General features: G+C 48.0%; 1 protein-coding gene across 1 annotated transcript in view; it reads right to left on the reverse strand.

Moving 5' to 3' along the window:
* Nucleotides 1-27,214, reverse strand: part of ARID3B (AT-rich interaction domain 3B) — a 51,244-nt gene that overhangs the window by 13,114 nt on the left and 10,916 nt on the right. The window contains exons 3-4 of the mRNA XM_075535739.1: nucleotides 5,697-5,768; nucleotides 5,474-5,546 (exon numbers count right to left, since the gene is read on the reverse strand). Of these exons, the coding sequence (XP_075391854.1) occupies nucleotides 5,474-5,546; nucleotides 5,697-5,768 (145 nt within the window). The remainder of the gene's footprint in view (nucleotides 1-5,473; nucleotides 5,547-5,696; nucleotides 5,769-27,214) is intronic.

Consider the following 27,214-nt stretch of genomic DNA (forward strand, 5'->3'; position numbering starts at 1 on the left):
AAAGAGCCTGAGTCTCCACTGCCAGGCTTTCCACCAGGCTCACGAATCCCAGTGGTGTCCCAAAGCCCTCACCAGGAACCATGCCCCCCCACCCCCAGCTCTGGGGTGACATACCGCTGGCTCACTTTACACAAAGGAGGTCAAGGAGCCAAAGAGCCCATTTTTGCAGGTGCTGGAAGCACCAATATAGGACTTCCAAGGGGAAAGAGGGTGAATTTATTGGTGAAAGTGAACTTTACAGAGGATTAACACGACTCTTAAAAAAGGATGTTTACCGACAGCAGCTGGACCACCGAGGAAGAGGATAAAATCTACCCTCAAACAAAAGGTTACTCCTGCGACTGAAATATTTAAGTTTTGTTTGGGGATCAAGTCAGGCTGTGAAGTCATCAGGCCTATTTATATTTGTAGACCATTCTGTTGTGGTTGTGAGGGGAAGTAGCAAGGTCTGCCCACTTCACTGAGAAGGACAGGAGCTTCCCAGTCTACCAGGAAGGGTGTCCAGAGCCACACACCACTTGCTGCAAGATGCAAAGACGACACCAGAAACCGCTTCACCACCAAAGGCACAGCAATAGAGGTCCGGAAGATCTCCTCGCCTGAGACGGACTGATAAGCACACGACCGAAGGGAAGACAGACACTGCACTCAGGCAGGCCTAGCCCCCGTCCCGCAGTGGATTCTGGGTGTAGCACACCCCAAACCGACCCCACGATGCATTTGGGAAAGCCAACAGCAGTCTGCAGTCCTGAACAAAACTAGTGGGGGAGGAAGGGAAGCTCTGAGTGAGGTCTTTGGCAAATCTCTTGCACGTGCAGAGCGAGTGGCCCCTTGACTGTGCAGCCTGGTGTGCTAGATGGAAGGAGCCCGCAGTGAGCATGCACCGGGCTCCTGTCCACAAGGTCAGCAGTTGGAAACCACTAGCCATTCCTCGGCTTTCTACACGTGTAAACAGTTCCAGACACTGCCAGGGCAGTGATACCATGTCCTATAGGGTTGTTGGAATGGGCATCGACTCGAGGGCAGTCAAGCTGTTTTATTGGGGGGGGGGAGGGCTGTTTGATGATGGGTGGGGCTGCTAAGGAGAGCCTGGCTTGTGGGCATCATGGATGCTCATTGCCAGCATGTCCACCCCTGCCCTGCCCTGCCAGTTGGCAGCCTCTGTGAGCTCATTGCCTCTGCCTTTTCCTGAGACACAGAACTTACTGGGAGACATCTGGATGTATACGAAGTTCTACCTAGTTCATGGCCACAGTGGCCTGAGCAGGCAGGCCAGCTCTCTCCTTGTTGGCTGAAAAACACTGGGGCTGGCCCATTGTCCCAAGGGAAGGACAAGACAGAGTTGTTGGTGCTATGGGCTGAGATTCTCAAAAGTGCTGTAGATGGCGGGGGAAGGTACACTGGCCTAGGAGTTAGAATCCCCACAGCCCCCAGTCGGTGCTGACAGCAACCGGACAGGACAGAACAGAACTGCCCCCAGGCAGCAGGCAGGCTGCAACAGTCACCCTGTGGTTAGCAGTGCAGTGTTTAACCCGCATGCCAGCTTCTAGCCCTGTTCTGTGACTCCTGGAGCCAGGAGCCTCTGCTCTGGTCGCGGGCTGTGGGGAGCAGCAGGCTCTGGGTCACCATGCCTTGGATGAACTCCCCGTGTCTCACCTCCCAGGGCACACGCTGTTCCTCACTGGTGAGCAAGACCGGGATCATATTTCAAGCATAGCCCACTGCCTAGCAGACTTCCAAACTAACTCCCATCTCGGGCACTGGGAGACTCCATGGAAAACCTACCAGAGATATACCCCCAGTGTTCCATCAGCCAGAGAGGATAATCTGGCATGGAATGGGTTTAATACTGTCAAAGGAATTAGTCTTACACACACACACACAGAGCAAAGAGAGAGAAAGGGTGTCACAATTCTGAAACCCAACCAATCCTGGCCAGAGACGTTTTGTAGGAAAACAGAACCCAGCGGGATTTGTTTAATTCAATTTGGCCCCAGTTTTGCCTGCCACAGAACCGCTCCTCCCAGCAGGAGGGGGGGGGGGCATTTGGTCTTGCGGGGTGGGGGGTCCCCTTGGTGTATTTGTTCCACAGGCTACAAAGGGGCCTTTCTTTCTCTTTTGGCCGCCAGGGGAGCTCGCCGGACAAGTCATGGGTACCGGGCTGGCCCGTGGAGGCCTCTGGCCAGACCCTCTCCGTCTAAGGAAACTGGAAAAGGCACCAGGGGTGGAGTGGGGGTGGGGGGGATGTGCACATCTCGGGTCAGAGCTCGTGTCCTCCCTAGCCCCCTGCAGTAGCAGGAGCCAATAGGCAGACAGACGTGCACCCGCCTCTTTCTGCTGGCAGGCTGCCCAGGAGTGAGTGGGGCAGGGGGTCATGAGGGGGCAAGCAGCCGTCTAGCCCAGAAACCAGGGTGTTGTGGGCTGAAAGGCCCATCTGTTGCTGTCAATTCGCCCAAACACGTTAACAAGTGAGAGCCACTGCACCAAGCCGCAGCAGCAACCTGGCTGTAACCCCAGCTTCCCACTGACCAGCTTTTATCACCTGTAGCTGCAGTCATTGCGGCAGCCTGCTGGGAGCCACCTCCCCATGGGCCCGTCCACCTCCTCTGCTGAGGGCCTGCTGTGTGGGCCACACCCGGCCCGGCACACTCAGGCCCCTTTCAGTAGCTCCCGTGGGATCTACGGTTGACCGTTAGCTCTGGAAGCTGAGGCTCGTGTGGCTTCTCCTTGGTCCCAGCTGACAGCTCCGACCCTCAGATTTGGAGTGACAGGTGAGGCACAAATGTCCCGGGCCCTTGGTTTCACCGTGACCGGAAGAGCACAGGCACCTGCCGCTCATGGTTAAAAGCCCAGTGCTCCCCACTCTCACTCACATTTCTCCGAGCAGTTTGACCACGTGGAACTTGCAGGGAATGGCCCCTCACTGTCTGCCTCCCCTCCCCTCCCCAACCACACACCACTGACTGACAAGCGATCTTCAATAACTCAGCTCTGTTGACACACCGACGTGCGAACTTCTTGGTCAAACATGGCTCTTCACGGGCTGGTGCCAGCTGACCCGGCCAGGACACCCACGCAGGTCCTCCCTGGGGCCAGCTATGGCAGCCTTTCAGCCTCAGCTCGCGACACACCTGTGGCTCAGACGGGCTGCAGCTGTACCTGCACCTGCTTCCCAGGGGCTGTCCGTCACCTGACATCGTCCCCGCCCTCAGGTATGGCTACCTCAGTGGATGCCTGACTGTCTCCATAGAGTTTTTCTGCAGAGGGAATTTTAACTTGACTCTCTTACTTGTTACAGCTGCTGTCATGCTGCCTGGGACACGGGCAAGTTTCTGAAGCCATTCTGGTGTCAGGCCTGCGGGGGGGGGGGGGGGGGGGGTGCCCCTGGGATCTAGTCCGCAGAGGCCAGGGACGCTGCTAGATCTCCCAGTGCCCACACGAGGACCCCCACAGAATGCCTAGTGAACGCCAATGGCCGGGGGAGGGGGTGGTGGGGGGCGTGAGGAGCTGAAGACAGGGACAAAGGGTGCCTGCTTCGGGCGCTCTCGGGAACCTGCAGCTGCACCCTGGCCTTGCCCCTTGCTGTCCAACAGTAGAGGATTCAACTGATTGCTTATTGCCGCCAACCTTCCGTCAGGAGCAGCTGCTAGGGCCAGGGAGGCAGACGCCACGCCACCCAGCTCCGGCTCCCAGTATGTGGCAGGCGGGTCAGGGGAGCCAAAACGCCCAAGCAGCTCCAGCCCGACCCGAGCTAGGCCTGGGAAATCACAGACCGACAAAGCGGCTGTCCTGGAGGGGCTCCAAGTCTAGTGGGGGCAGACAGCAGTAAACAAACAATTACCCATCGCCACTCTGGCCAGACCGACAATTCTCTCACAAATCCTTCTGGGGAGGGAGAGAAGCAATAAAGCAGAAAATAACGCAGTGGAACTGCCCTGCTGATTAAAATCTCTGTTGCAACGGCAGGCAGCCCCTCCGAGACAGGATCAGCTCCTGGTCTGCACCAGCTGGGCTTGGGAAGCTTGTAAATAATTAAAAGGTAATTGGAAGGGGAGACCAAAGTATTAAGTGGATTTCTCTCTCAGGGCGACCGGGGAGTTTCGCCACTGCCTGTCACAGTATATCTGTCGGGAGGACTATATTCCTGGGTTTCCACTGACACACGAAGCCCCAGCTAACAGTTAGAGGAGTCAACTAATTAGGACCTCGTTAGACCGCTTTGATAGGCTGGGAGACCATGGGAAATGAGAGGCAAAACTTTCCATTGTCTTACAAAGCACACCAGGAGCCGTGGGCACACCACTGCTAAGGCCATAAGGCTTTGGATGGTAAATGGGGTGAGCTGGTAAGACAGAGGGTGGGAGGGGGACCTAGGATATTATGCTGCTGGGGTCACCCTGACAGCTCAGCCCAGGGAGAGAGAGGACTGTCACTGCTGGGTCCAATGGAGACACCCCAGGCCAGGAGCCTGAGAAAGAGCATGGTGGGAAGCAGTGCTTTGCCCTGAGGAGGTGAAGGTGGAAAGACCTTCTCCCAGATAGCGGAGGGCTGAGCGGGCTGGTGGCAGGATGCAAAACCAGGGCTCAAAGCTCAGGGATGCTGTGGTCCAGGGCGGAGAAGAGATACGGTCAGGGGGATGGAAGGACAGACAATGGGGGGAGGGCGCTGTAGGGCAGACACCGAAGTACTCACAGAGCCCTGGTGGCCCCATGGTTGCATGCTGGGCTGCTCCGGGGCACAAAGAGGGGCTTTCGGTTCCCATGAAGGGTGAGAGCCTTGGAAGCCCTCAGGGGCCGTTCCCCCAGGAGCTAAAGGCTTCCTATGAGGAGTCTCTGGATAAAGCTCAGCTAAGTCAGAGAGTGCAGGGCCAGGAGAAAGGGAATCGGCTTTCCTTTCCATGAATCCCTTTCGATCCTCCCAATACGCCTGTCGCCATTCTTGTTGGCTGCTGCCTAGTGGGTCCTGACCCTCAGCCACCTGAGGTGTGCACGGGTGAACTGCTTCACAGTAGAGTCAACGCTGGGGGACCTGGGGGAAGCACATGACTAGACCTGTCCTCCCAAGGTGCCTCGGGTGGGCTTGAGCTGCCCACCTCTCAGCTAGTCAGCCAGCCCTTAGCAGCGCACTTTCTCTCATTCACCTTGTTCGGGGTCCACAGAGCTGTGTGCACAGGAAGCCCCCACAAGCTAGCACACGTGATGCTCAGCAGTTACCAGGCTACAGCTCCAGAGACCCGTTATGAGAGGAAGAGAGGCAAAAACCAGGCCGGGCCAACTGGCTCACCATCCCATTCTGCTCGCCACCCACTTTCTGCCAAGACCCGCCCCTTCGCTCTGCAGTCTTGCTGTCAATTGCTTGGCTACATCCAGGGCCAACCAGCAACAAATGCCTCTCCTCAGCCAAAGACGCTGGCCCTCAGGAGGAAGGACGGACGACTGGCGATGACTGTGTACAATGGCTACCGCATACTCACCCCTCTTCTGCATGAAGACGAAGAGGTCATCCAGGAACGCTTTCCTCTCAGGGTCATCGTCCAGTTCGTACAGCTGCAAGCCCCACCGCCAGAGAAAACACGGTCAGCAGACTGATCACCAGTGTGACTCGGGGGGCCACTCCGGTCCTTATCCCTCTGGGGTCAGCCACCGCGGCCCACACCAAAACGGCTGCTTCCCTGAACCAAAGGGAACATTACACACCTTGGCAAAATCTCGAGAGATCTCTCTTCCCCGGCCTCCATCCCCATCATCGCTCCAGGCCATGGCGCCGTTCTGGAAGGGAACATGAGAGAAAGCTCAGAGTGGGGGGGGGGGGGGGGGGGAGAAGAGTGACAGCCCATGGGCTGGTATTTAGAGGGACAGGGCACAGCTTCAGAAACTGTGCTCTCCCGGCTCCCCCGTGAAAGACGACTCCGAGAAGCGCCTCTGGCAGCCTTACAGGGGGGTTGGTTTCCAGGGATGGCTCCACAGGAAGGTGGAGGAGCGATCCCATTTGTAGGAGGTGGGGGCGTATAGCTCTTACTTGATGATCTTCCCCAGAGAGGGGGCCTGAGGACCCAAATGTCCTGACAATTTGCTTGTCCCTAGAGGACCTTTCAGATGTTACCACTGAGAGATGCCACTTCTTTTTGAGGCAGGTGGTACAAGTATAAAGACCAGGTTGGTTTCCCAAACCACCCTCTAAGTGGGCGATAAAGGGACAACGGGCGGGCAGGGACCCCAAGCTTCAGTCTCTTAGCCACGAGAAGCCCTCACTCAAGCCCAAATCCAAACTCACTGTCAAAGAGACTCCGTAAGACAGAGGAGAACTGTCTTTGTGGGTTTCTGAAGCTGTATATAGTTTAAAATTTTTAATTTATTAATTTAAAGATCATTTTATTGAGGGCTCTTACAGCTTTTATAATGACCCATTCATCAATTGTATCAAGTGTATTTGTACATAAGTTGCCATCATTATTTTCTAGAGATTTACTTTCTATTTGAGCCCTTGGTATCAGCTGCTCTTTTTTACCTTCCTGCCCCCTCCCCACCTCGTGACCCCTTGACAAATTATATATTGTTATTTTCATATCATGAAGCTGTCTATCTTTGTGGGAGTAGAAAGCCTCACCTTTTGCCCACGGAGCAGCTGGTGGGTTTGAACAGCCAACTTTGTGGTTAGCAGCTCCATGCTTAGTCCGCTGTGCCACCAGGCTCCTTATGAGAATCCTTAAGTGCTCAGAACTCCCTAGTGACCTGAGGGCCCCTCAGTTTGAGGCAGTTCCCATGGTACTGGGGCAAGGCAACTCTGGGTGAGTGTTAGTTTTCATTAGAGAAACTATTAAAACCCAGCATTAATTGATTAGGTGAAGCCAACACCATTCAAACAAACAGGGGGAACTGGCCAGAAGGCCTTGTTCACGCTCTGGAAGCCCGCTTATCCTTCTTCAGCTGGGAACTCTCAGGCCTCCTAAGACTCAAGTCCGGCATCATCTTCTTCAGCAGCGGTTCTCAACCTTCTTCATGCTGCAGCCCTTTCATACAGCTCCTCATGTGGTGACTCCCCCCCAACCATGAAGTTATTTTCATTGCTACTTCATCACTGTCATTTTGCCACTGTTATGAATTAGGCGACTCCCGTGAAAGGGCCATTTGACCCCCAAAGGGGTTGCGACCCACAGGTTGAGAACCGCTCTTCTCCAGGAAGCCTTCCTTCCCCCACGGCTGCACTCGGGATGACAGAAACAATCCCTGTCCAGTTCTGTTTTAGAGTCTAACAGGTCATTTTGCAGTGGCTCGCCATCCCCACCAGATTGTAGGCGCGTGCCTTTGGAGAGAGCTCCCTGGGCACATCACACAGTCCCTGGCTGGAAAGAGACCTCACGAGCGACTCTTGGTCCTTGCTGACGGCATCACCTGGTTATATGCAACCAGTCCCTCAAGAGATGTACACACACAGGTTCCTCAGGAGAGTCGGGAAGCCGGCCTGTTCGTGTCAAGCACAGCGCGCTCCTCACCCACCCCCTCCCCGTGCATGCACACTCACTCCCCTGCTACCCAATGGGCTGGGGCGTGTAACTGGTGGTCGGGGGCAGCTAGGGAGGAGGAGCTGTGGTTTCTTAGAAGAACGTTCTTTGAACTATATGGGGAGCTAATTTTAAAACAGTGCCACTAACGGAGAATTCCATCCCTCCTTTTAACAAAGCCGGTCTGTAAGCGGAAGGCTGGTGGGTAGGGAGTGGGTGGGAACATTTATTCAATTCTATTTGGGGGCCATTCCCTGTTTCCCCTGCCCATTTCAGCCCCCCCCCCCACCATGGAGGAGCAGCGTTCTGCACAAAGCGAGCTGAGTCTAACCAAGAAGCTGATGGCCACTCTGTCTCCCCCCTCCCACCTCATCTGGTTAAAGCCTGAGCCGCTTTGCCCCGTGAGGGAGACAGTGTTATAAACCTCCCCATGGAGCCCAGCTCCGGGAAGCCAGCCGGTCATCAAGCAGGTGGACCACTGTAAAAAGCCGAGGAGAACTCACCCCACATTGTAATTACAGTCGCTGGTGTCATCTGGTGACAACCAACACAATGGCTAATCAGGAAGAATTACGCCTGTCAGGGCAGCAAAGCCAGGCCCCTCCCAAAAGGCTGCAGTCGGCTGCCCTGATGCCCAGTGATTTCGTTTGAGCCGGTAATTCCTGCTGGAAAGTCAATTATCCCCAGAGCCCCAGCGCTGAGAGGCACTTAGTGGGGGATCATTGCTGTTTCTGTTATGTCAGCTGTTTATGGTGGCGGCTCAGTTCCCAACCCTCTCCTCAGAGGGCTGAGGGCTGACTTTGTTCGCAGGAGGATTCTTTCTCCACCGGTCACCAGGAGAGATGAAAACACAGATTTTTGCTAATGACAGTACCTTCCAGGCCCTCCGGAGGCTCACTCAGAAACTATTTAGCACTCGGTTGGGCGGACAGGGCAGAATCCACATTGGGGAATCCTGAGGCCTGGCTCTCCACAGCAGGAGGGGGAGGGTGGAAACAAGCAGCCGGTGTAAGCCTGTAGGGGCTCCCTGTGACAAACACCCGGTGTAAGCACTGGGCCCTGGGGTGGGGGATGGGGGCCGTGAGGACCCCTCTGGCTTGCTCCAACTCTGTCCAAACTCTACCTGGATGGCTGTGCCTTGTGGGACAGTCCCATCCCATTAAGGATGGGCCAGACAGGGAGCTTGGAAAAACGTGGAGCAATAGAATGTTGGCCGGAATGCATTTAGCTCAGCAACCACAGCAGACAGGGAGACCTGCTTCAACAAGATAACTGGGCTCTTAAGCCCCCCACCCCCACCCCCAGATAAGAGCTGTCAGCTCTACTTCAAGAACATGCGACCACAGTAGGTGCCCAGGATGGGGGGAGCGGTGCTTGTTTGGCCAGCTCCAGAGGAAGGATGGTCCACCGCTGAATTCAGAATCTTCTGTGGGACAGATGGAGAAACGACCAATCGAGCTGGGATGGCACTTCCTTCATGAAGCCTCCCACACTGCACCTCTGGCCAAGGGGAAGAATCAAGGAACTTTCTCCCCTGGGCACTGTTGTCTCTTCCACTCACTTGCGTCCTTGCCTGTGCTCTCCATTTGCAAGCATTCGGTAGGAAGGCCCCCTGCCCCCCTCCAGCTTCTAGGAAGCATGAGACATCTGCTGGAAGGCAGGGATGGGACTCCTGGGGACCCTCACCCCTGGCTCCACCGCCTGCCCCTCCCACTCTTTCACTGGGAGGATTACAGGCTTAAGCAGTTCTTTCCTGGTCTTAACTGATCGACTGCTGTGAAACAGGGCTCAGGGGTGCACCGCAAGTTAATGTGGGGGAACTCCGTCGGTTGTAGGGATGGCCGCTGGAAAGTTAACCAGCTCCGGTTCATCTGTTCTTGGACGCCAAGCCCGAGATTGGCTAATTGCGATGGTGTGGTCGGTGGAGGAAAAAGCTGGGGAGCGGCCTGCAGGGAAAGCACACTCCAAGAGACAGTTCCAGTCAAGCCGTAAATTTAAGGGTCTAGGGAGAATCCGGGTGTAAAGAACTTCCAAAGGAGGCCCCCTGCCTGCAGGTCTCCAGGGCCCGGGCCGGCTGTGACCCTGTTAAGTAGCCATGCGATCAAGGGGTCAAACAGTAGCTGGGGCGAGGTCACTGATGGCCATTTACAGCCTTCTTGGCCTCTCGGACCAGAGAACTCCCTGTAAACATCTTTGATCTCCCCGGGAGCTCACAGGAAACTGACAGTTTGTCCCCCCAAACCCACCCAGGCCTGCCCTGGCTCCTATACTCATATTGTGGCTCCTTTTCCCTAGGGAAGCCTCCAAACTGGCTGTGAAAGGAGAGGGGGGGAGGGGCTCATGTCTGGGCACTCTGGGCAGCCCGAGAGAGGGCCACACGTTTTCTCACTTACCTGTCAGAAATGTGGAGGTGGGAATTTTACAGCTGGGAAGAGGATAGATTCAGGCTTGATCCAGGCTTTGTTCCGCTGCCTCATGGGTTGAAAGGACAGTACAAAGCACGGGGAGATGAATGAGGGAGCGAGAGACCGGAGGGTACATTCCTCTGTCGGCAGAATTCCTGCCATGCCCTGGGTGGATCCCAGTAATGGGCGATTCCTGTATGCCTGTGCCTTATCTCTTCTTCATCTGGGTAGTCAATGGTTCCGTGGGACAGAAAACAGCCCTCACACAACACTCGGCTGAGAATTGCCTAGGCTGAGAATTGCCTAGGCTGAGAATTGCCTAGGACCGGAACTGGGACTGATAAACCACCACCTTGGGCTCCTGCGGGGGTGAGGGGACCGGAGATCTGCCTGCAGGGGAGCAGTCACACCTGGGGGGCCAGAGGTTCTAGCAGCCAAAGATGGCCTTCATATGGGGAACCCAAGTATCACCTGACAGCTACTCAAAATTACAACACTGCTTCCCTGACACCTTAACCCTGGAAAGCAGAGAATGATCCATCTCTGAAAAGCTTCCTCAGAAGAGGAAGCAGACTCCCCGCCCCTTTCTCTGTATCCCTCCAGAGGGCAGAAGTTAACAGGTCACCACCATTACAACTGCCCAGTAGGAGTGGGCCTTCACAGGAGGTGGGCAGCTCCCAGTCCCAGGATGACCACTGTCTGGGATGTCGTGGTGCAGAAACCAACTCGAGTCGGGCCTGTTCTGCCCTGAGAAGCTCTGAGTCTATGGCAAACTCATCTCACACGGATCCCCTGAGGACCGAGCCCAGACTGAGCACTGGGCTGAGAAGCACACACCCTCAACAGCTACAACACAGGAGAGGCTCACCACCGGTGGGCTGAGCACACAGGCAACACATAATGAGTGCAAAGCAGTCAGTCCCCACACACAAAGTAGCGGGAGGTGGCAGAACAAGCTGGAGAGGCTGAGGTGGAGATTAAGCTGGGCCTTGAAGGCAGGGAGAGGGGAAATTTACCGTTTCAATGAGTGGGGAGTGAGGATACACAAGGCATGTTTTGGCAGAGAGGGTATCAGACAGCAAGTCAGAATAGTTAAGGTGGAAACAGGTTGAGAAATGCCTGGAATACCAGAGAAAATGTAAACTCTGAACTGTGGGGGGTGTTGTGTGAAGGGGGGGTGGAGAAGCAGAGGAGTATGCTAGAAGTCTTTCTGGATAGAAAGATAAATGCTCAAGTCTGTGCTTTGAATGGTTTCAATAGTGCAAGTGTTTTTGGTTGTTAGAAAGTACAGCAGCCACACGGCTGTATGGGGACTCTGAGGCCCCATCCACTCACAAAGAGGGGGAGCAGGTAAGGCAGGCCAGCGCTGTGCGAGGTTCTCAGCCAGGAAGAGAAAGACTAACAGTAACAGGCCCCTGACCTCACAAAATGTAAAAAGTCGAAATGGGGAGACCCAATAACAGAAATTAATTATGTTTAAAAAGAAAGAAACGAATTACATTTAATTCTTCGGAGATTAATTTTTGCGTCATCTATCAAAACCCACTGTCTGCCCTGCCCCTCCCCACCACAACCAAGATTTGGATTTGGACTGCACTGAACTGCTGGACGAGTTTAGCACGGAGCTGACACCTGCCCGGCAGTCAACGAGCCACCTACATCTTCAGGTAATAAAATTAAATCTTCAATGCCCTGGGTAAGCATTGCACTGTTAACCAAAAGGTTGGCAGTTTGAAACCACCAGCCGCTCTGGGGAACACACTATAGTAGAGGTTCTCAACCTGGGTGTCCAACGGCCCTTTCACAGGGATTGCCTGATTCATAACAGTAGCAAAATGACAGTTATGAAGTAGCAACAAAAATAATTTTATGGTGGGGGGGGTCACCACCACATAAGGAACTGTATGAAAGGGTTGAAGCATTAGGAAGGTTGAGAACCACTGCTCTATAGGGATGCTGTGTCTCAGTAGGAATCAACTTGATGATAGTGAGCAGGTAAGTAATGATTTAACACATCAGTGTATTGCTTCTGGTAAACAGGACTTAAGATCTGAGATGGAAAGGGGCTGGGGTCAGCAGAACCAGGGGGAACACCTTTCCTAAGATTCAGCCAATGATGGAATCCACTGGATAGGGAGAAGGATGACATGAATTCCTATGTGGAGGAAGGTATGCTCCCCACGGAGGCTCTCACAGAGAACAAGGGGGGGGGGAGGGGGAGGAAGAGGGGCAGGAGGTCTGAGCTTTGAGCACTAATGACTACAGACCAGGGTCCCTGGGGGTAGGGGGACACAAGCCCAGGAGGAAGTCAGGCACAACAACACACCACAGCAGAAGCCAAGGTCTGTGGCTAATACTCCTGCAAGGGGGGAGGGGACATTAACACACAGCTCCTGACCCAGAGACCCTGCCTTGGGTCTTTCTTCTTAGTAGGGTTGGAGGAAGACAGAAACACACACACACACACACACACCCACACCCACACCCACCCACGCCTCCAAGATTGGAGGAAGAAACACACACGACCACACCTCCAAGATCTTAGGAGCACACACGACCACGCCTCCAAGATTGGAGAAAAACAAACACACACACACACACACACACACACCCACCACCACCACCCCCACCCCCACCCCCACGCCTCCAAGCTCTTAGGAGCCAGCACTGCATTCCTTAGAGTTGCACCTCCCCAGAGAGCAGAGTGCCTGACTTTAAAAGCAATTAAGTATCTAGGCTATTTTAGGATTACTCCTTGACCACCTGGAATATCTTATTAAAGCACAGCTCGGATGTCCAAAGCAATTTTCGTTCCCATTCCTCACTCTCCTCAAGGCAGGAGTTAACCCTTTCCCTACAGTTTAAAGCACAAAGCTGAGCTTCACTCGGATCCCCCCATATTCTGAAACCTTTGGGAAAATCTCCTGTATTTCCTTTTAAAAAAATCATTTTATTAGGGGCACATACATCTCTCATCACAATCCATACATACATCAATTATGTAAAGCACATTTGTACATTCATTGCCCTCATCATTCTCAAAACATTTGCTCTCCACTTAAGCCCCTGGCATCAGCTCATTTTTCCCCTCCCTCCCTGCTCCCTCATGAGCCCTTGATAATTTATAAATTATTTTGTCATATCTTGCCCTGTCTGATGTCTCCCTTCACCTACTTTTTTGTTGTACATCTCTCAGGGAGGAGGTTATATGTAGATCCTCATAATAGGTTCCCCCTTTCCACCCCACTCTCCCTCCACCCTCCCAATATCGCCACTCTCACCACTGGTCCTGAAGGGATCACCCGCCCTGGATACCCTGTGTTTCAAGTTCCTAACTGTACCAGTGTACATCCTCTGGTCTAGACAGATTTGTAAGGTAGAATTGGGATGATAGTGAGGGGGACGAAGCATTTAGGAACTACAGGAATGTTGTAAGTTTCATCATCATTGCTACATCACACCCTGACTGGCTCGTCTCCTCCCCAAGACCCTTTTGTAAGGGGATGTCCAGTGGCCTACAAATGGGGTTTGGGTCTCCACTTCGCACTCCCCAGCCCCCATTCACTGTAATATGATTTTTTGTTCTGATGATGCCTGATACCCGATCCCTTCGACACCTCGTGATCGCACAGGCTAGTGTGTTCCTTCCATGTGGGCTTTGTTGCTTCTGAGCTAGATGGCCTCTTGTTTACCTTCAAGCCTTTACGACACCAGACACTATCATCTTTTGATAGCCGGGCACCATCAGCTTTCTTCGCCACATTTGCTTATGTACCCGCTTTGTCTTCAGTGATCACATTGGGGAAGGTGAGCATCATGGAATGCCAGGTTAATTGAACAAAGTATTCTTGCATTGAGGGAGTACTGGAGTGGAGGCCCAATGTCCATCTGCTACCTTAATACTAAACCTATAAATATATGTACATAGATCTATTTCCCCATCCTCATATATATATTTACTTATGTACATGCCTTTATCTCGACCTCTATAAATGCCCTTTGCCTCTTAGCTCTTTCCTCCATTTTCTTTGACTTTCCTCTTGCCCCACTACCATGCTCAGCCTTCATTACTCTCCTTATTTTCAAATGCCAGTGCACATTAACTTTTACAGAGATTGCTGGGAGGTAACTCAGAACAAAAATGTGTTTCCTTTCTGTCTACTCTCTATAACCTACTAGATTCTAAACCACAAGACCAAGGGTCTGGGCCCATTCCTAAGCTTGTGGACTCCTGGCTAATTGCTCTGAAAATGCAAATTGGAACTCTGTTACTTGGGGTGCAGATTGCTGTAGCTGTTGATAAGATTAAAATTATATTTTGAAAATAACAAACATGTAATTTGGCCTTCTCTTTGGCTGGGTCTGTGGGTCTGGCTCTTTTTAAGTATTCCCTGAAGCACACCTACTGCTCTCCTCTGGCCTAGCTAAGATGGTTGTAATGTTATGGTATAAAGAGGAAAACAACAATACTCTGGCCTCTCTGGAGCTTTAACTGAGTCTGGGAGGTAAGAGACCTGTACGGGGGTGGGGGGGTGGGCAGGATTAAAGGGAATGCTAAAAGGAGAGTCCCTCCCTCCTTCTCCCCCCAAAGAAACAGATACTGTTATAAGCAGTGCTGTCCTGATAAGATCAGGCCTTGGAAGCACTGAGGTGATAATCAGATGCACACCTTCCGCTGTCAGGCAACTTCATCAGGAACCAGCAAGAGCAGCCCACCTCTTAGAGCAACAGAGACCATTCAGGTGCGGTGGCTTGGAAAGAGTTACACGGGACCCTTTTCTGATTAAGTGGCAGAAAGGGGGGTGGCAGGGGGAGGGGAGAGAGGGGGGTGGCATTCCCACCTCTCCACCTAGACACACCATCTCTCCATACAAGAACCAAGGCGGCTGCAGAAACGGGGTTTCTATGGGGGAGGGTGAGTCTAAGATGGGAAGCGAGGATGAGAACTAATCCTCAGAGCACTGCAGAGCCAGGGCCCAGGTGCTCCTCCCTCTGAGAATCCCAGTTGGCAGCACCAGGACAGACTGCAGCTCTTGATTTACCGACTGCACTCCCTCCCATCCTGCCTCCCGACACTCGTTCACTCACCCTAGAGAGCTCACCTCAGTGCTCAGCAAGTGGGAGCCCAGTGGCCAACTGACGCAGGTTGGCCAAATGGTTCTTAAGGTGGTTTCTTTTTAAACGGCATATTGTAAAGGTATAGGAAGACAGTGACATTTTTAAAAAATGCTACAACAAATTAGTTTATAAAATAAAGGAAGAAAGAAAGAAAGAAAGAAAGAAAACAAACCCATCAGGCTTCCTCAAGCGGGGAGTATTGCATTTTGAGTTGAAAAGTCAGCTTACGCGAAGATTCTAAAAGTTTCTCCCAGGACCGGTGTTCCTATCACACACTGTGGTGGTCATGTTCCCATTCTGAGCCACACTGGGACAGGATCAGTGGCTGACACTCACGTGGCCACAGGGCCTGGCAGAGAGAAATCTGGACACACTCCAAAGCAGACAGTGCACCTGTAAGGATCTGTGATCTACCGAGCCCTAAGCCCACAGCACTCCGGTTCATTGCAGCTCTCGCTGACCTCATAGGACAGAGCAGAACTGCCCCAGGGGCTTCCAAGACCAGAATTCTTCATAGGAGTAGACAGCTGCATCTTTCTTCCTGAGCGGCTGGTGGGTTTGAAACTTTGGCCTTGTGGTTGGCAGCCCAGTCCTTGTGCCCCCTGGGCTCTAAGGAGTGGCTTAATTTTAAGACCCATATGTAGACAGAAAAGTGAGCCCATCATTCACATGTAAAACTCGTGCTTTTTAAAGGATGGATCTTCAATTTTAACAAGTGCTGGTGCAATGGGGCTCACCACTGTGCTAGTGGTGAAAGAACATGGCATGACCTTTCTAAAGTCATTTCCCTGAAAACACCCATCACAGTAAAAACTGAGTGCATACGACGTATGCCAAGCTCTGTTCCAACAAGGTACCTTTGTCTCACGCGCTGCATCTTCACAATGCAATGAGGCGGGCACCAGTACCATCCACCTTTCTGATGAGAAAGCAGAGGCACCAGGAGTAACTTGTAGGCTACAAAGTTACCAAACGGGGACACTGACAAGGCTGCCTCAATTTCCTAATCTGCCTCAATCCTGTAATTCTCTAGCTATCATAAGCGGATAAATAGAAACTCAAAGTGACTTCTTTAAGTGTGTGGAAAAATTCCAGTAGCCCTTAATTCCATTTTTGTATGGGGACTTTTTGAAGCCCCCCCTCCTCGTGCTTATCTGTTAAAAGACAAAGTTAGAAACAGCTTCATTGCCACACATGGAGGCCCAATCCCTGGGACACAACGTTTTTGGCCATTAAAAATAATGTAGCCTTTGAAAAAAATAATGTAGCCTTACAAAATGTGATTCCCTACTTCACCTTTCTTTTTACAACTCTCAGAGTAAAACTCCACATTAAATATAACTATAAAACAATAATAATAGAAAAAATATATAATTTAAAAAAATAATCCTGGAGAGGGGAACACACTTTCTTAAGCATGACAGAAACAATAAGAGGAAAGATCCAGGAGAGTTAGCTAAATCGAAATCTTAAAACCGTCACCTGATTAAAACAAAACCACCACCCACAAATCAAGCTCGTGGACAAAAACTATGGAAAATTCTAGAACATACATACAGATCAGGGTCCATGCAAGAACCCTACCACAGACCACTAAGGAAAGGATGAACAACAGAATGGAGAAATAGGGAAAGACTACCAGCAAGCAATTCATGAAAGGCAAAAAACCACATAAAAAGACAGTTGAAATAAAGAATTGATAATAACTGATGTTGGCAAGAGCTTGGAAAAATACATTATTAATGGCCAGCCACATTATCCTGATCTTTTGAAAATGTTTTAGCAGTTGGTATTACATTTTTAAAGTCACAGAGATGGAAAATTACAGGAGAAAGTTAACAACATGAAAAGATTGGTCCAAAAATTCCACTTTCTAAACAAGAATTCCGGATAGGACCAAAACCAAAAAATAACAAAACAATTTCTTTAAAAATCCTTTTAAGTACTTTAAACTATTAAGTATACTAGAGTAAAAGCTTCCTAAGACACGCAAGGTCCCACTTATATCTCACACACACCTGGGAAAGCCCCTGGGGGGGGGGGGTGCTCCAGCAACCTAAGGGCTAGAAACCAGGACACGGGACAGAAGCTCGCTGGTGGGTATTTCCAACAGAGAGACGGAAACTCTTGAAGAGATGCCTTTAAGGATGAACAAGAAACTGCTCAATCAGGCTTATGGCATTACAGTTTTGTCAAAGAGGTTGGGGATGGAATAATGAAACATATATAGAAAACAAAACTAATGAAAAACAGACACTGACTCTAGAGAAAATAAACTATATAAGGATAGAAAATGTAGTTTACTATACAGCTCATCGGTAAATTATCAAACAAAATGAATCCATTGCCATCAAGCAAATTCCAATCGCGGGACCCCTAGATGAAAGGGTGGAACTGGAAAAAAAAAAAAAAAAGAGAGAGAGGACCTGATGCAAAGGGCTTAAGTGGAGAGCAAATGCTTTGAAAATGATTAGGGCAAAGAATGCACGGATGTGCTTTACACAATTGATGTATGTATGTATGTATGTATGTATGTGTATGGATTGTGGTAAGAGTTGTATGAGCCCCTAATAAAATGTAAAAAAAAATGATGGAAATGGAAATGTATGTACAGATATGCTTGAAACAATTGATGTATGAAATGTTATGAGCTGTAAGAGCCCCCAATAAAATGATTAAAAAAAAAAGGGTGGAACTGTCCCACACAGCTTCCACGCTGTAATCTTTTCTTTTTTTTAGTTCTGATCTGTTTATACTTGCTCTTTTTTTTGATCCTGCAGAAAGTAGATTTCTGTTTTATCTTTATATTTTTTCAGTAAATATATCTATGAAAGTTTACTAATGTATATTTATTTTTTTAAATCATTTTATTGGGGGCTTGTACAATTTCTTATCACAATCCATACATAGATCCATTGTGTCAAGAACATCTAGACATTTGTTGCCATCATCATTCTCCACTTGAGCCCTAACCACGCAGTAATCTTGATGGAAGTACAATGCCACGTCTTTCTATGTGGAACTGCTGGTGGGTTCGAACCACTAACTTTTGGTCAGCAGCTGAGCACTAACTACTGAGCCACCAGGGCTCTTTTCACCCATGAATGATGTGCACAGAATCATGTAAGTGCTGCTACTGATGTAATCAGCATTGCAAGACAGAGGTAGGGGAAGTACAGGTGGGTATGTGTGCGTAAGGGGCTGAGGGCATATTTTCACAGCAGGAAGTTAACTGATAATATCTGAAACGGAGAAATTGAGAAATAACACTATACAATGTTATTCAGAAATGAGAATGTAAATAGCAAAAGAAACTAAGAATTGAAAACTGACCTCTCATCTAAGGAAAGGTTGAAACTGTTTTCTGTTATAAGCCTTTAAGTGCAATTAGACTGTTTAAAAGCAAGTGTACGTACAGAAATAAGAACTTAATAAATATGAAAGAATAAGTTTGATAAAAACTAGAAAAAAATAACATATACTCTATCATACATTATATATATCCTACATATATAAAGTCCTAACATCGCCTCTTAGAATAATTTCTCGTGCCACAGAAATATACTAGGACACAGGGTCACACCTGCAGCTACAAAGATGTCTGTGGAAGCATTAAATGTGGTAAGAAGAAAATTAGAAAAGCCCAATGCCATCAAGAGAGGACAGGTTAGCTCCCCTGCGGTAAGGAACTATGTGGAATATTGTGTGGTGTGCGAGAATGAAGGCATACATAGTGGCCAGCGTGACTCGATGTCCAGCTCATTGAGTGGGGGAAGGGAGGGAGGCACGAGTCTGTAATTGCCCACAAGCTCGAGCTCAGGCAAGCTCCCGCAGGCTCTCCTGGTCTGTGACCTGCGCCTTCTGTAGGTCAATATTCAGAAACCACCTGGAAACTAGCTCGCTTCTAATTGCGGTCTCTTCTGGAAAGGGAGGTGGCATTGAAGGAGACAGGGTAGGCAAGTGTACTATGAGGGGGCATTACAGAGTTGATAAGAAAATGGAATTAAAAGATAAAGGCAGGGAAGGCAATATACAGTAATGAGAGAGACCAGCCAATGATGGCAGCAGAACAAGGCACAGAAGTTCATGCGCTAAAGGCAACAAACCCACAATGGCGATCTGCCGGCAGATAAGCCATGAACAGACACACACATACGTTGAAGGGGTGCGGAAGGGACAGTAGCAGAAGCGTAGGTCCATGGGATATACATGTTTGATGGGGAACATTTATCCACGTGCACCTTTGCTGCAAATGCATGCGCCCATGTGGTGGAGCACACAAGGGGCAAAGTTATGGAGATGACTTGAGAGAATGAGTCCGTGGGTCTGGGGACTCAGGACCATCGTCTTGGGACACCAAGGTCAAATCCATAAAAGCAATGTTCTACGTCCTACTCTGGTGAGTCGTGACTAAGGGCTTGATACAACTATTGGTCTCTCTCTTTCTGGAGGAAAAAGAGTACAGAAAATTGAAGACATACACCAACCATTAATCCAATGGACCACACAAGCATCAGTCTCCACAACTTTGAGACCAGGAGAACAGATGGGGCCCGGTTACCACTACCAACTGCTCGGAAAGGAATCACACCAGTCACAGGGAGGGCAAGCTTATCGCAGAGTATGGGCCTTTGTCACACTTCAGGCCTGAAAATGAGTGCAGACCCCGGTTCAATTCTCTACCAAACAGCAGCAAGTCTATAAAGGGAACAAGGACAATAAAGAGGTACATGCAGCTTAGAACAAGCAACCATCTGACAGGTGAAGGGCAGCACTTACCCCAGGACTAGGCTGTTCTGGGTTAGGCAAGGAGGAGGTACGGAGAGTGAAAACGTAGGGAGGAAGGAAGGTAAGTGATGCTACAGGGGGCGCTGCAATCAATGAGATGAAACAAAAGGTGTACGCATTGTTCAAGGGAAAACGGACCTCTTCTGCAAACCTCCACCCAATTCACAATAAAAGTTAAAAAGAAAAAAGATACTGGACTTTTCACACAATTTTGGGGGAAGCCCCTTGCATTTATTTAAAGTATAAAATTCTTACTCTCTCTTTCTGTAGTGTTTTTTACTCCCATAAAAAGTTACAGTCTTGGAAACCCACAGGGGTGGTTCTACTCAAGTTCACAGCAGGTTCGCTGCGAGTCAGAAGCTACTCAGTGGCAGTGAGTTTGGCTTGAGTTTGAACATGATCCATTCTCACTTATATCATTTTGAGACAAATTCTTATGAAAACACAATACATTCATCTGAGGACACATATGAAATGGCAGTCCTAATCCTGAGTTTGAAAAAAAAAAAAGCAAGTTGTGGAACAACACGCATAGTTCCTGTTTTTGTTAGAAACAGCCAAATTATATTTGTGGAGAGAAAGGGCTCTGGGATGGTATAGGTCAAACTTAGTAACAATTATCCCCAGAGTCAGGCTGACATTTACTTTATGCATTTCCACATTATCTACTTTTATTTTATAAGTCAATATTACTTCCACACATACAAGTGGGCTTCGAAAAGCACCTGGGAAAATGGAATTAAAAGATAATAGGATTTTCCCAAGAATCTTTGAAGCCCCTTCATACGAAAGCAAACTATTTAAAAATAATACTTTAAAATATATGTTAATCATTAAAAATGTGCTTAGTCTGTTAGGTGATAAAAGATAGGCACATAATTGTGCCTAAAATATTTTAAAACATACCTACAATTGGCTCTCCCTCCCAAAACACAAAGGGAATAAAAAGTTTAAGTATATCTAGGTTATATAATTGTGATTAAATTTTCTTCATTACAAATTTGCATATTTTTCGTGTTTTCTACCATGAGCCTAAAGTAGTCTGATCATCAGAAAAACAGTAATTTGCTTTCAGAGTGGTGAGAACCACCGGGCAGTGATGGTCCTTCCCAGCTCCATCTTCAGTGAAGGAGTAGGAGCAAGGCTCAGTGGGCCAGCTTGGCTCACAGCCCGCCTCCAGATGCGGACTCACCTTTCCCCACTGTGAAACCGACCAAAACCTAAAGGGATTACAGGACGGCCTGACTCACACAAGTCCACGAAAGGAGGCAAGGGCATGGCCCTAAGAGCTCAATAAAATAAAATAAAACAAAACAAAATCTTAGCTATTGCAAAACAACAAGAAAACAAAGATCCCAATGAAACTGTGGGGGAGGGAGGCTTCACTTTCAGCCTATGAAGAAAACGAATCTGATGTGGAGAAACGCTTGTTTCCTTCCCTGCCCAGAGACCTCACATACAAGTGCTAGGCAAGATTGAACACTGTACTCCTCACACCTTGATTCCCTGGAACCAACGAAGGAAGCAGAATCCACATCACCTGATACTAAAACGGAAGCTGATGAATGGGGACTCAAAGCCTCTCCCCTCAAGGGAGGGGCGCCCAGGCCACGGCCCCTGCATGTCAGGAGCCAGGACTGAGATAACTACATGGAGTCAGGGGCCTTGGGGGGCTGCACCTCCCACCCCACCCCACGATGGGGCCGAGAAACTGCCTCCACCAGCCTGAAGCAATGAGTGTTGCCTCTGCCTGGCACCTCCAGCAAACTCAGAATCTCCCCACCAACAGATCCGGACCCCAACTTTACACTACCTCAACCACCTCTGCTGGTCAGAAAACAAAACTCCCCTCTGGCCTGTTTCTGGGATCCAGGACAGCACACAGAAAGAACCCCTGCTCAAAATGAGCTTGTTTTGGAAATGTAAGACCAGCCGCACCAGAGGCAACAGGAGTGTGAAACTTGCCTCCAGAGAATGAAAGAATAATCGAATCCTCGAAGCACATATTTACAGAAAGCACATTTAAAGATGGACAGGATGCTGATCGGTGTTGAAAAAGGGCAAAGGCGATTCATTATTATGTGTTTGAAATTCTCAGCTATAAATCGTCTTAGCAATTCCAAAATATAAGGACTTTCCAAAAACTAAAGATGTGTAATTTAAAGGATTAAAAGGAAGGAATAGAAACCATAAAGTGAGAACAGGAAGACTTTTTAAGGTAAAACAAGTACAGAAATTCAATATAGCAGTAATGATTAAATGCATTTTTTAAAAGCTGGAGAATTATAAAGTAGAAAACAATGTATAAATGTTTCAGAGTTGCAGGAGATCGAAGCTGAGACACAGAGGTAGACTGAAGGAGAAAGTTCAAATATTTGTATTAGAAGAACTCAAAGCTCACTGCCAAGGAGTATGATCTGACTTGTATCGACCACAAAGGACAGAGGAGCACTGTCCCCTTGGGGTTTCCAAAACTGTATCTTTATGGGAGTAGACAGCCTCATCTTTCCATGGAGTAACTGGTGATGGATTTGAACCGAGAAACTTGTGGCTAGTAATCCAATGCATCCTCCACTACACCACCAGGGTTTCTTTTTCTTACAGTAGTGGTCAAGGAAAATAGTGACTGAGGGAAAAGACATGTCTGAATCAGGTGGAGGGAGCAGCCTGAGGGACAAGTGGGACAAAGAAAAGTCAGTCCAAACCTAAAACATTGTGGTCAAAGTGCAAAAGAACAGAGTCAAAAAGAAGAATTAAGAGTACCAGAAGAAAGATTCACAAAGGTGACAGACTCACAACAGATTTCTCATCAGCAAAAACAGTTGCTAGGAGCCTCTAAAATCATCATCATTAAGGGGACCAGATTGTCACAGTGGTCAAGCGGGACACCATGGATAAAATTCATATCCTGGCGAAACAGCCACATGGCAGCCGAAAACTGTATACCCTAGCTCGTCGTGCATTCTTTCCAAAAAATCCGGACATTTTTAAAACGCCGCAGGATGCAGGAAAAATTGTTAAAAAGCTGGACATCTGGTCACCTTAATATCATCAAAGTATTATTGGAAAATAATGATCAACTAGATATTGAACTACAATTGTACAGAGTGGGGGTACAATAAAGGAAAGTTTCAACTAGTAGATATTCTGCAACAGTCTATAGAAATGGCATGTACTGAACATAATGCTTTGGCAATAGCATTCAATGTTTTTTTTTTTAAAGGTAAATCTCTGCTAAAAACAATTAGTGAAGAAGGAAAACCAGTAATTGAATCCAGAGGGAAAAGTAGGCGATAGGAAGCAATGGAGATAGACGCTCCCTGTGAGGGAGTTAAAACAAACTTACAATATTCTCAAAGATGGGAGTGCTTAGAGAGTACTTAAAAACTAGAATTCCCAAATTCCTAATTGGTACAAATTGGTAAGTGCTTGCTCAGCTACTAACTGAAACTCAGTGGTCTGAATCTATGCAGAGGTGCCTTGGAAGAAAGGCCTGGCCATCCATTTCTGAAAGATGAGTTTTGGGGAGTGCAGTTCTACTATGATGCTGCCATGAGCCAAGATGAACTCAATGGCAACTGTTCTCTGTCTTTAATACCATTTCAAACTCATAGGAAAAGTCAAGAATGTACACTGATATATTAAAGTAACAATTAAATCATACACAAGACATAAAAGACAATTTACCAAAGATAACATCCAAGTGGCTAACAACCACACGAAGAAATGTTTGCGATCGCTAGCAGTAAGAGAAATACAAATTAAAATGAGACTCACGCCGACACCTGTAGACAAAGATTCCGTAAAACAGAAAATAACAAATGCTGGGGAGGATGCGGGGATGAGAAAGCTTTTCCGTGGCTGGTGGGGCTGTAGAAGTGGACACCCACCATGGGAATCAGTTTGGCACTTCCCTAAACAAATGCAAGTCCAAGCACCTGACGATGCAGCAATCTCTCTCCTGGGCACGTACTCTAAAGAAATAAAGGGGGAGGGGGGATACAACACAAACAGACATGCACACCTACGTTTAGTGCAGCAATCTCCATAACAGAAAAAAAGGGAAGCAACCACAAGCCCCTATCATAGAGGAATGGATAAACGAACTCTGGTATAGCCATACAATGAAATACTTACTAGGAATCAATAAAAAACAATGACAACTACCTTACACACAAGACAGACCAAACTAGAGAATATTATGTTAAGTAAAAAGTCAATTTTGCAAAGATAAATATTTAATAACACCACTATTACAAGGAAAAGCAAAGAGGAAAAAATGTGGTTTATATGCATAAAGACAAGACTTTGGTGACAATAAGGAGGCCTGAGACAGGTGGGATAGGACATTGATGACAGATTGGGGGAGGGGGGAAAGGAAGAGAGTCCTAGGATATTGTGGTGGGCTTCATTTCTTGGGAGGGGCTATGTAAATATACAGTGTGTTTCTTTAAAAAAAAGAGAAAAAAATCCCTCCAGATTTTTTATCCCTCAAACCTAAACATAGGTCTGAGTAGTTAAAAAAAAAGGGGAGGGGGAGGAATGGGACTTAGAATCTTTAGTCACAAACAAGTTCGTTTCAAATAAATAAAAGGTAAGAGAAATGAAAAAATATGGTTAAATAGAAAATACAAGAGGACAAGGAGGGATTTGATAAGTAGTTTAAATTGCTGAGCACAAAACAGATGGTCTGAAATGTAACCCCCCTCCCACCTAACTCACAATAAAATAATTGTCGAAAAAAATAACTGAGAGGGTGAAATAGGTCCAAATGTATCATTAAATAAAATAAATAAATGGATTAATGAAACTACCAAAAGAGGTCTTTAACATATGCTCTTAATATAGAAAGGTCGAAATGTCTAAGAAAAAATTAGCAATGTTAAATTTTTTAAAAAGTCGATCTTACATTGGAATACTGTAATTCCCATCTCTCTGGAACTACTCATACAAACAAAATGGGCAAGGCAATGTTAGATTTGAGCAGCAAACACATTTCACTGAATAGATAGACATACATACAACTCTGCATTTGTCAACCCTTCTGTTCAAGACTCATGGAGTACTCACAGCCACTGATCACACACAAAGGATACCTTCACAGATGTCACACAACTGATGTATCATACCACAATGTGAACTAAGCTACCGACTACGGGCAGATCAGCCCACCCTTGTGGGAACTCAAAAAACAAGCCCAGAACCAGCCCTGGATGACAGAAGCGATCACAAGGGAAGTTATAAAAATGGTTAGTATTGACCAAGAGTAAAAACCTCATACAATGAAACCGGCCAGTGTGATTCAGCCAAAGTGAGGCCTGCAGACAGATGAGCTCAGTTAAGAAATGAGCGATTCAGAAAGCGTGCTCAACGCACAACTAAGATGCCTTGAAAACAGAACAGATGATGCACAACTGTAGCGGCACCTCTGGGGAAATACGCACAAGATCCAGGCACTGCATCAACCAACTAGGTTATTGATCTTGTACTCTAGTCTTACAAAATGTTACTTACCACGGAGGGAAATTGAGCAAAGTGTACAAGGAATTACTTCATTACTTCTTGAAACTGTATGAATCCATCATTATCTCAATAAAAAGCTCAGTTAAACAACACAGTAAATAAGGAAATGGAAAAAACAAACATTCATTGAGTTCTTCTACCACTCGCTCACTCGCTCACATTCATTGCCATCAAGTCGATGGTGACTCAGCAGCCTACAGGAAAGAATGCACAGCCTCATCTTTCGCCTGTGGAATAGCTAATGGTTCCCAACGCTGTGTGGGGGGTTGGCAGTCTGCGGTGTAGCCCGCTGCAGCGCCAGAGCTAAAGGTATGATCAGCCAAGCAGACAGGGTTCCTGTCCTCTTACGACACCCATCTGTGCAGAGCAATCTGACATCAACCATGTAGAACACAGAAATATAAAACTGTATCGACTCCCCCAACTCTGGTTATCTGACATTTCATGTTTATAGCAGCAGTTAAGAAAAACCATGATTTGATTATTTTATGAATTTACATCACTACATCTGGTAGTAATGAATGTGGAGTCGCCAAGCAACGCATTGCTGTCTGTGAAGTTAAGGCCATGTGCCACCTTAGCTGGGCCACGATTCTCAGTGGTTTGGCAGTTATTCATTTTCCATTTTGTGATCTGATGTGGTCACCTCACCTTCCACCTGCATCGACACTGATTTCCATAGAACAACCCGGGCTTTAGAACCTACCCATGTCACTAGTGGGGGGTAGGTGCTTAATGCTCAAAGACAGCATGTTAACAGAACACGACGTCCACTGAGAGTGAGGACAACAGAGCACCTGAGGAAGAGATACTTAAGGTGACACCTGAAGGCTGGAGACGTAGACAGGTGGCAGCTCATGTTGTTTTTGGCTTCTTACTTATATGGCATCAAAGGGGTAACACATCCAATGGGATTTTTAGCTCACTCTACCTGCTGCGTTACAGATGGATCAGCCCATGGGGAAAGCCACAGAAACATGTTGAGGGCTACAGTAGTGGGTTCAAACCAAAAAACCAAACTCACTGCCACTGAGTCACTGCTGACTCATAGCGACCCTATAGGATAGAGTAGAACTTCCCCAGTGTGTTTCCGAGGCTGTAACTCTTGAAAGGAGGAGAGGGTAGCTAGGTGTATGACAGCAGGGAAAGAAAGAATTGGTAGGAGACTTTAGAGGCAAAAATTGGCTGAAGAGAATTGGTGGACTAAAAATATTTAGATGGTACAAATGGTAAGACTTGGTAGTTGGCTGAACCTGAGGAACAACCAGAGTATAAGGTATGAAAGATAGTTAATTCCACATCTTTTCTAGTGTGAATAACTGAATAAAAATTCTATTTACAAAGAAGAAAAAGCTATTTACTGACAAGAAAAAGCAAAGAAGGTAATGACGGTTGGGAATTAACAGCAATAGACTGAAAATCAAGAGTTCAGTTTAATACATGTTCAGCTTGAAATGCCAGTAAGACATTTATTTAAATGGAAATGTCAAGACCGTAGTTGGGAATACATACCCCAAGCTCAGGATAGAAATGTGGGCTTGAGCAAGCGATACTGGAGTCGCTGATGTGAAAGTACTATGTGAAGCCATGGCAGTCTAAAGAAGTTACCCAGTCACATGCGACCCGAGGAGAGGGTTGACGACTGACACCAGGGTACCTTTGGTTTTTCAAAATGGCAAGAAATAAAAGTTAAATAGCTTTGGTAAGCAGACTCTGGGGCTACAGAATCCAGAGAAGAGACTGCCTCCAGGAGGACTGGTCAGTTGTATTCAATACTGCTACATCAGATGACGTCAGGACGGGCTGTTAGCAGCACGGAGGTCACTGGTGACCTGAGCAAGGGCTACTGCAGGGACGTGGAAGGCATGTAGTACAGATG

This window comes from Tenrec ecaudatus, chromosome 17, assembly GCF_050624435.1.
Source record: "Tenrec ecaudatus isolate mTenEca1 chromosome 17, mTenEca1.hap1, whole genome shotgun sequence".
Taxonomy (NCBI): Eukaryota; Metazoa; Chordata; class Mammalia; order Afrosoricida; family Tenrecidae; genus Tenrec; species Tenrec ecaudatus.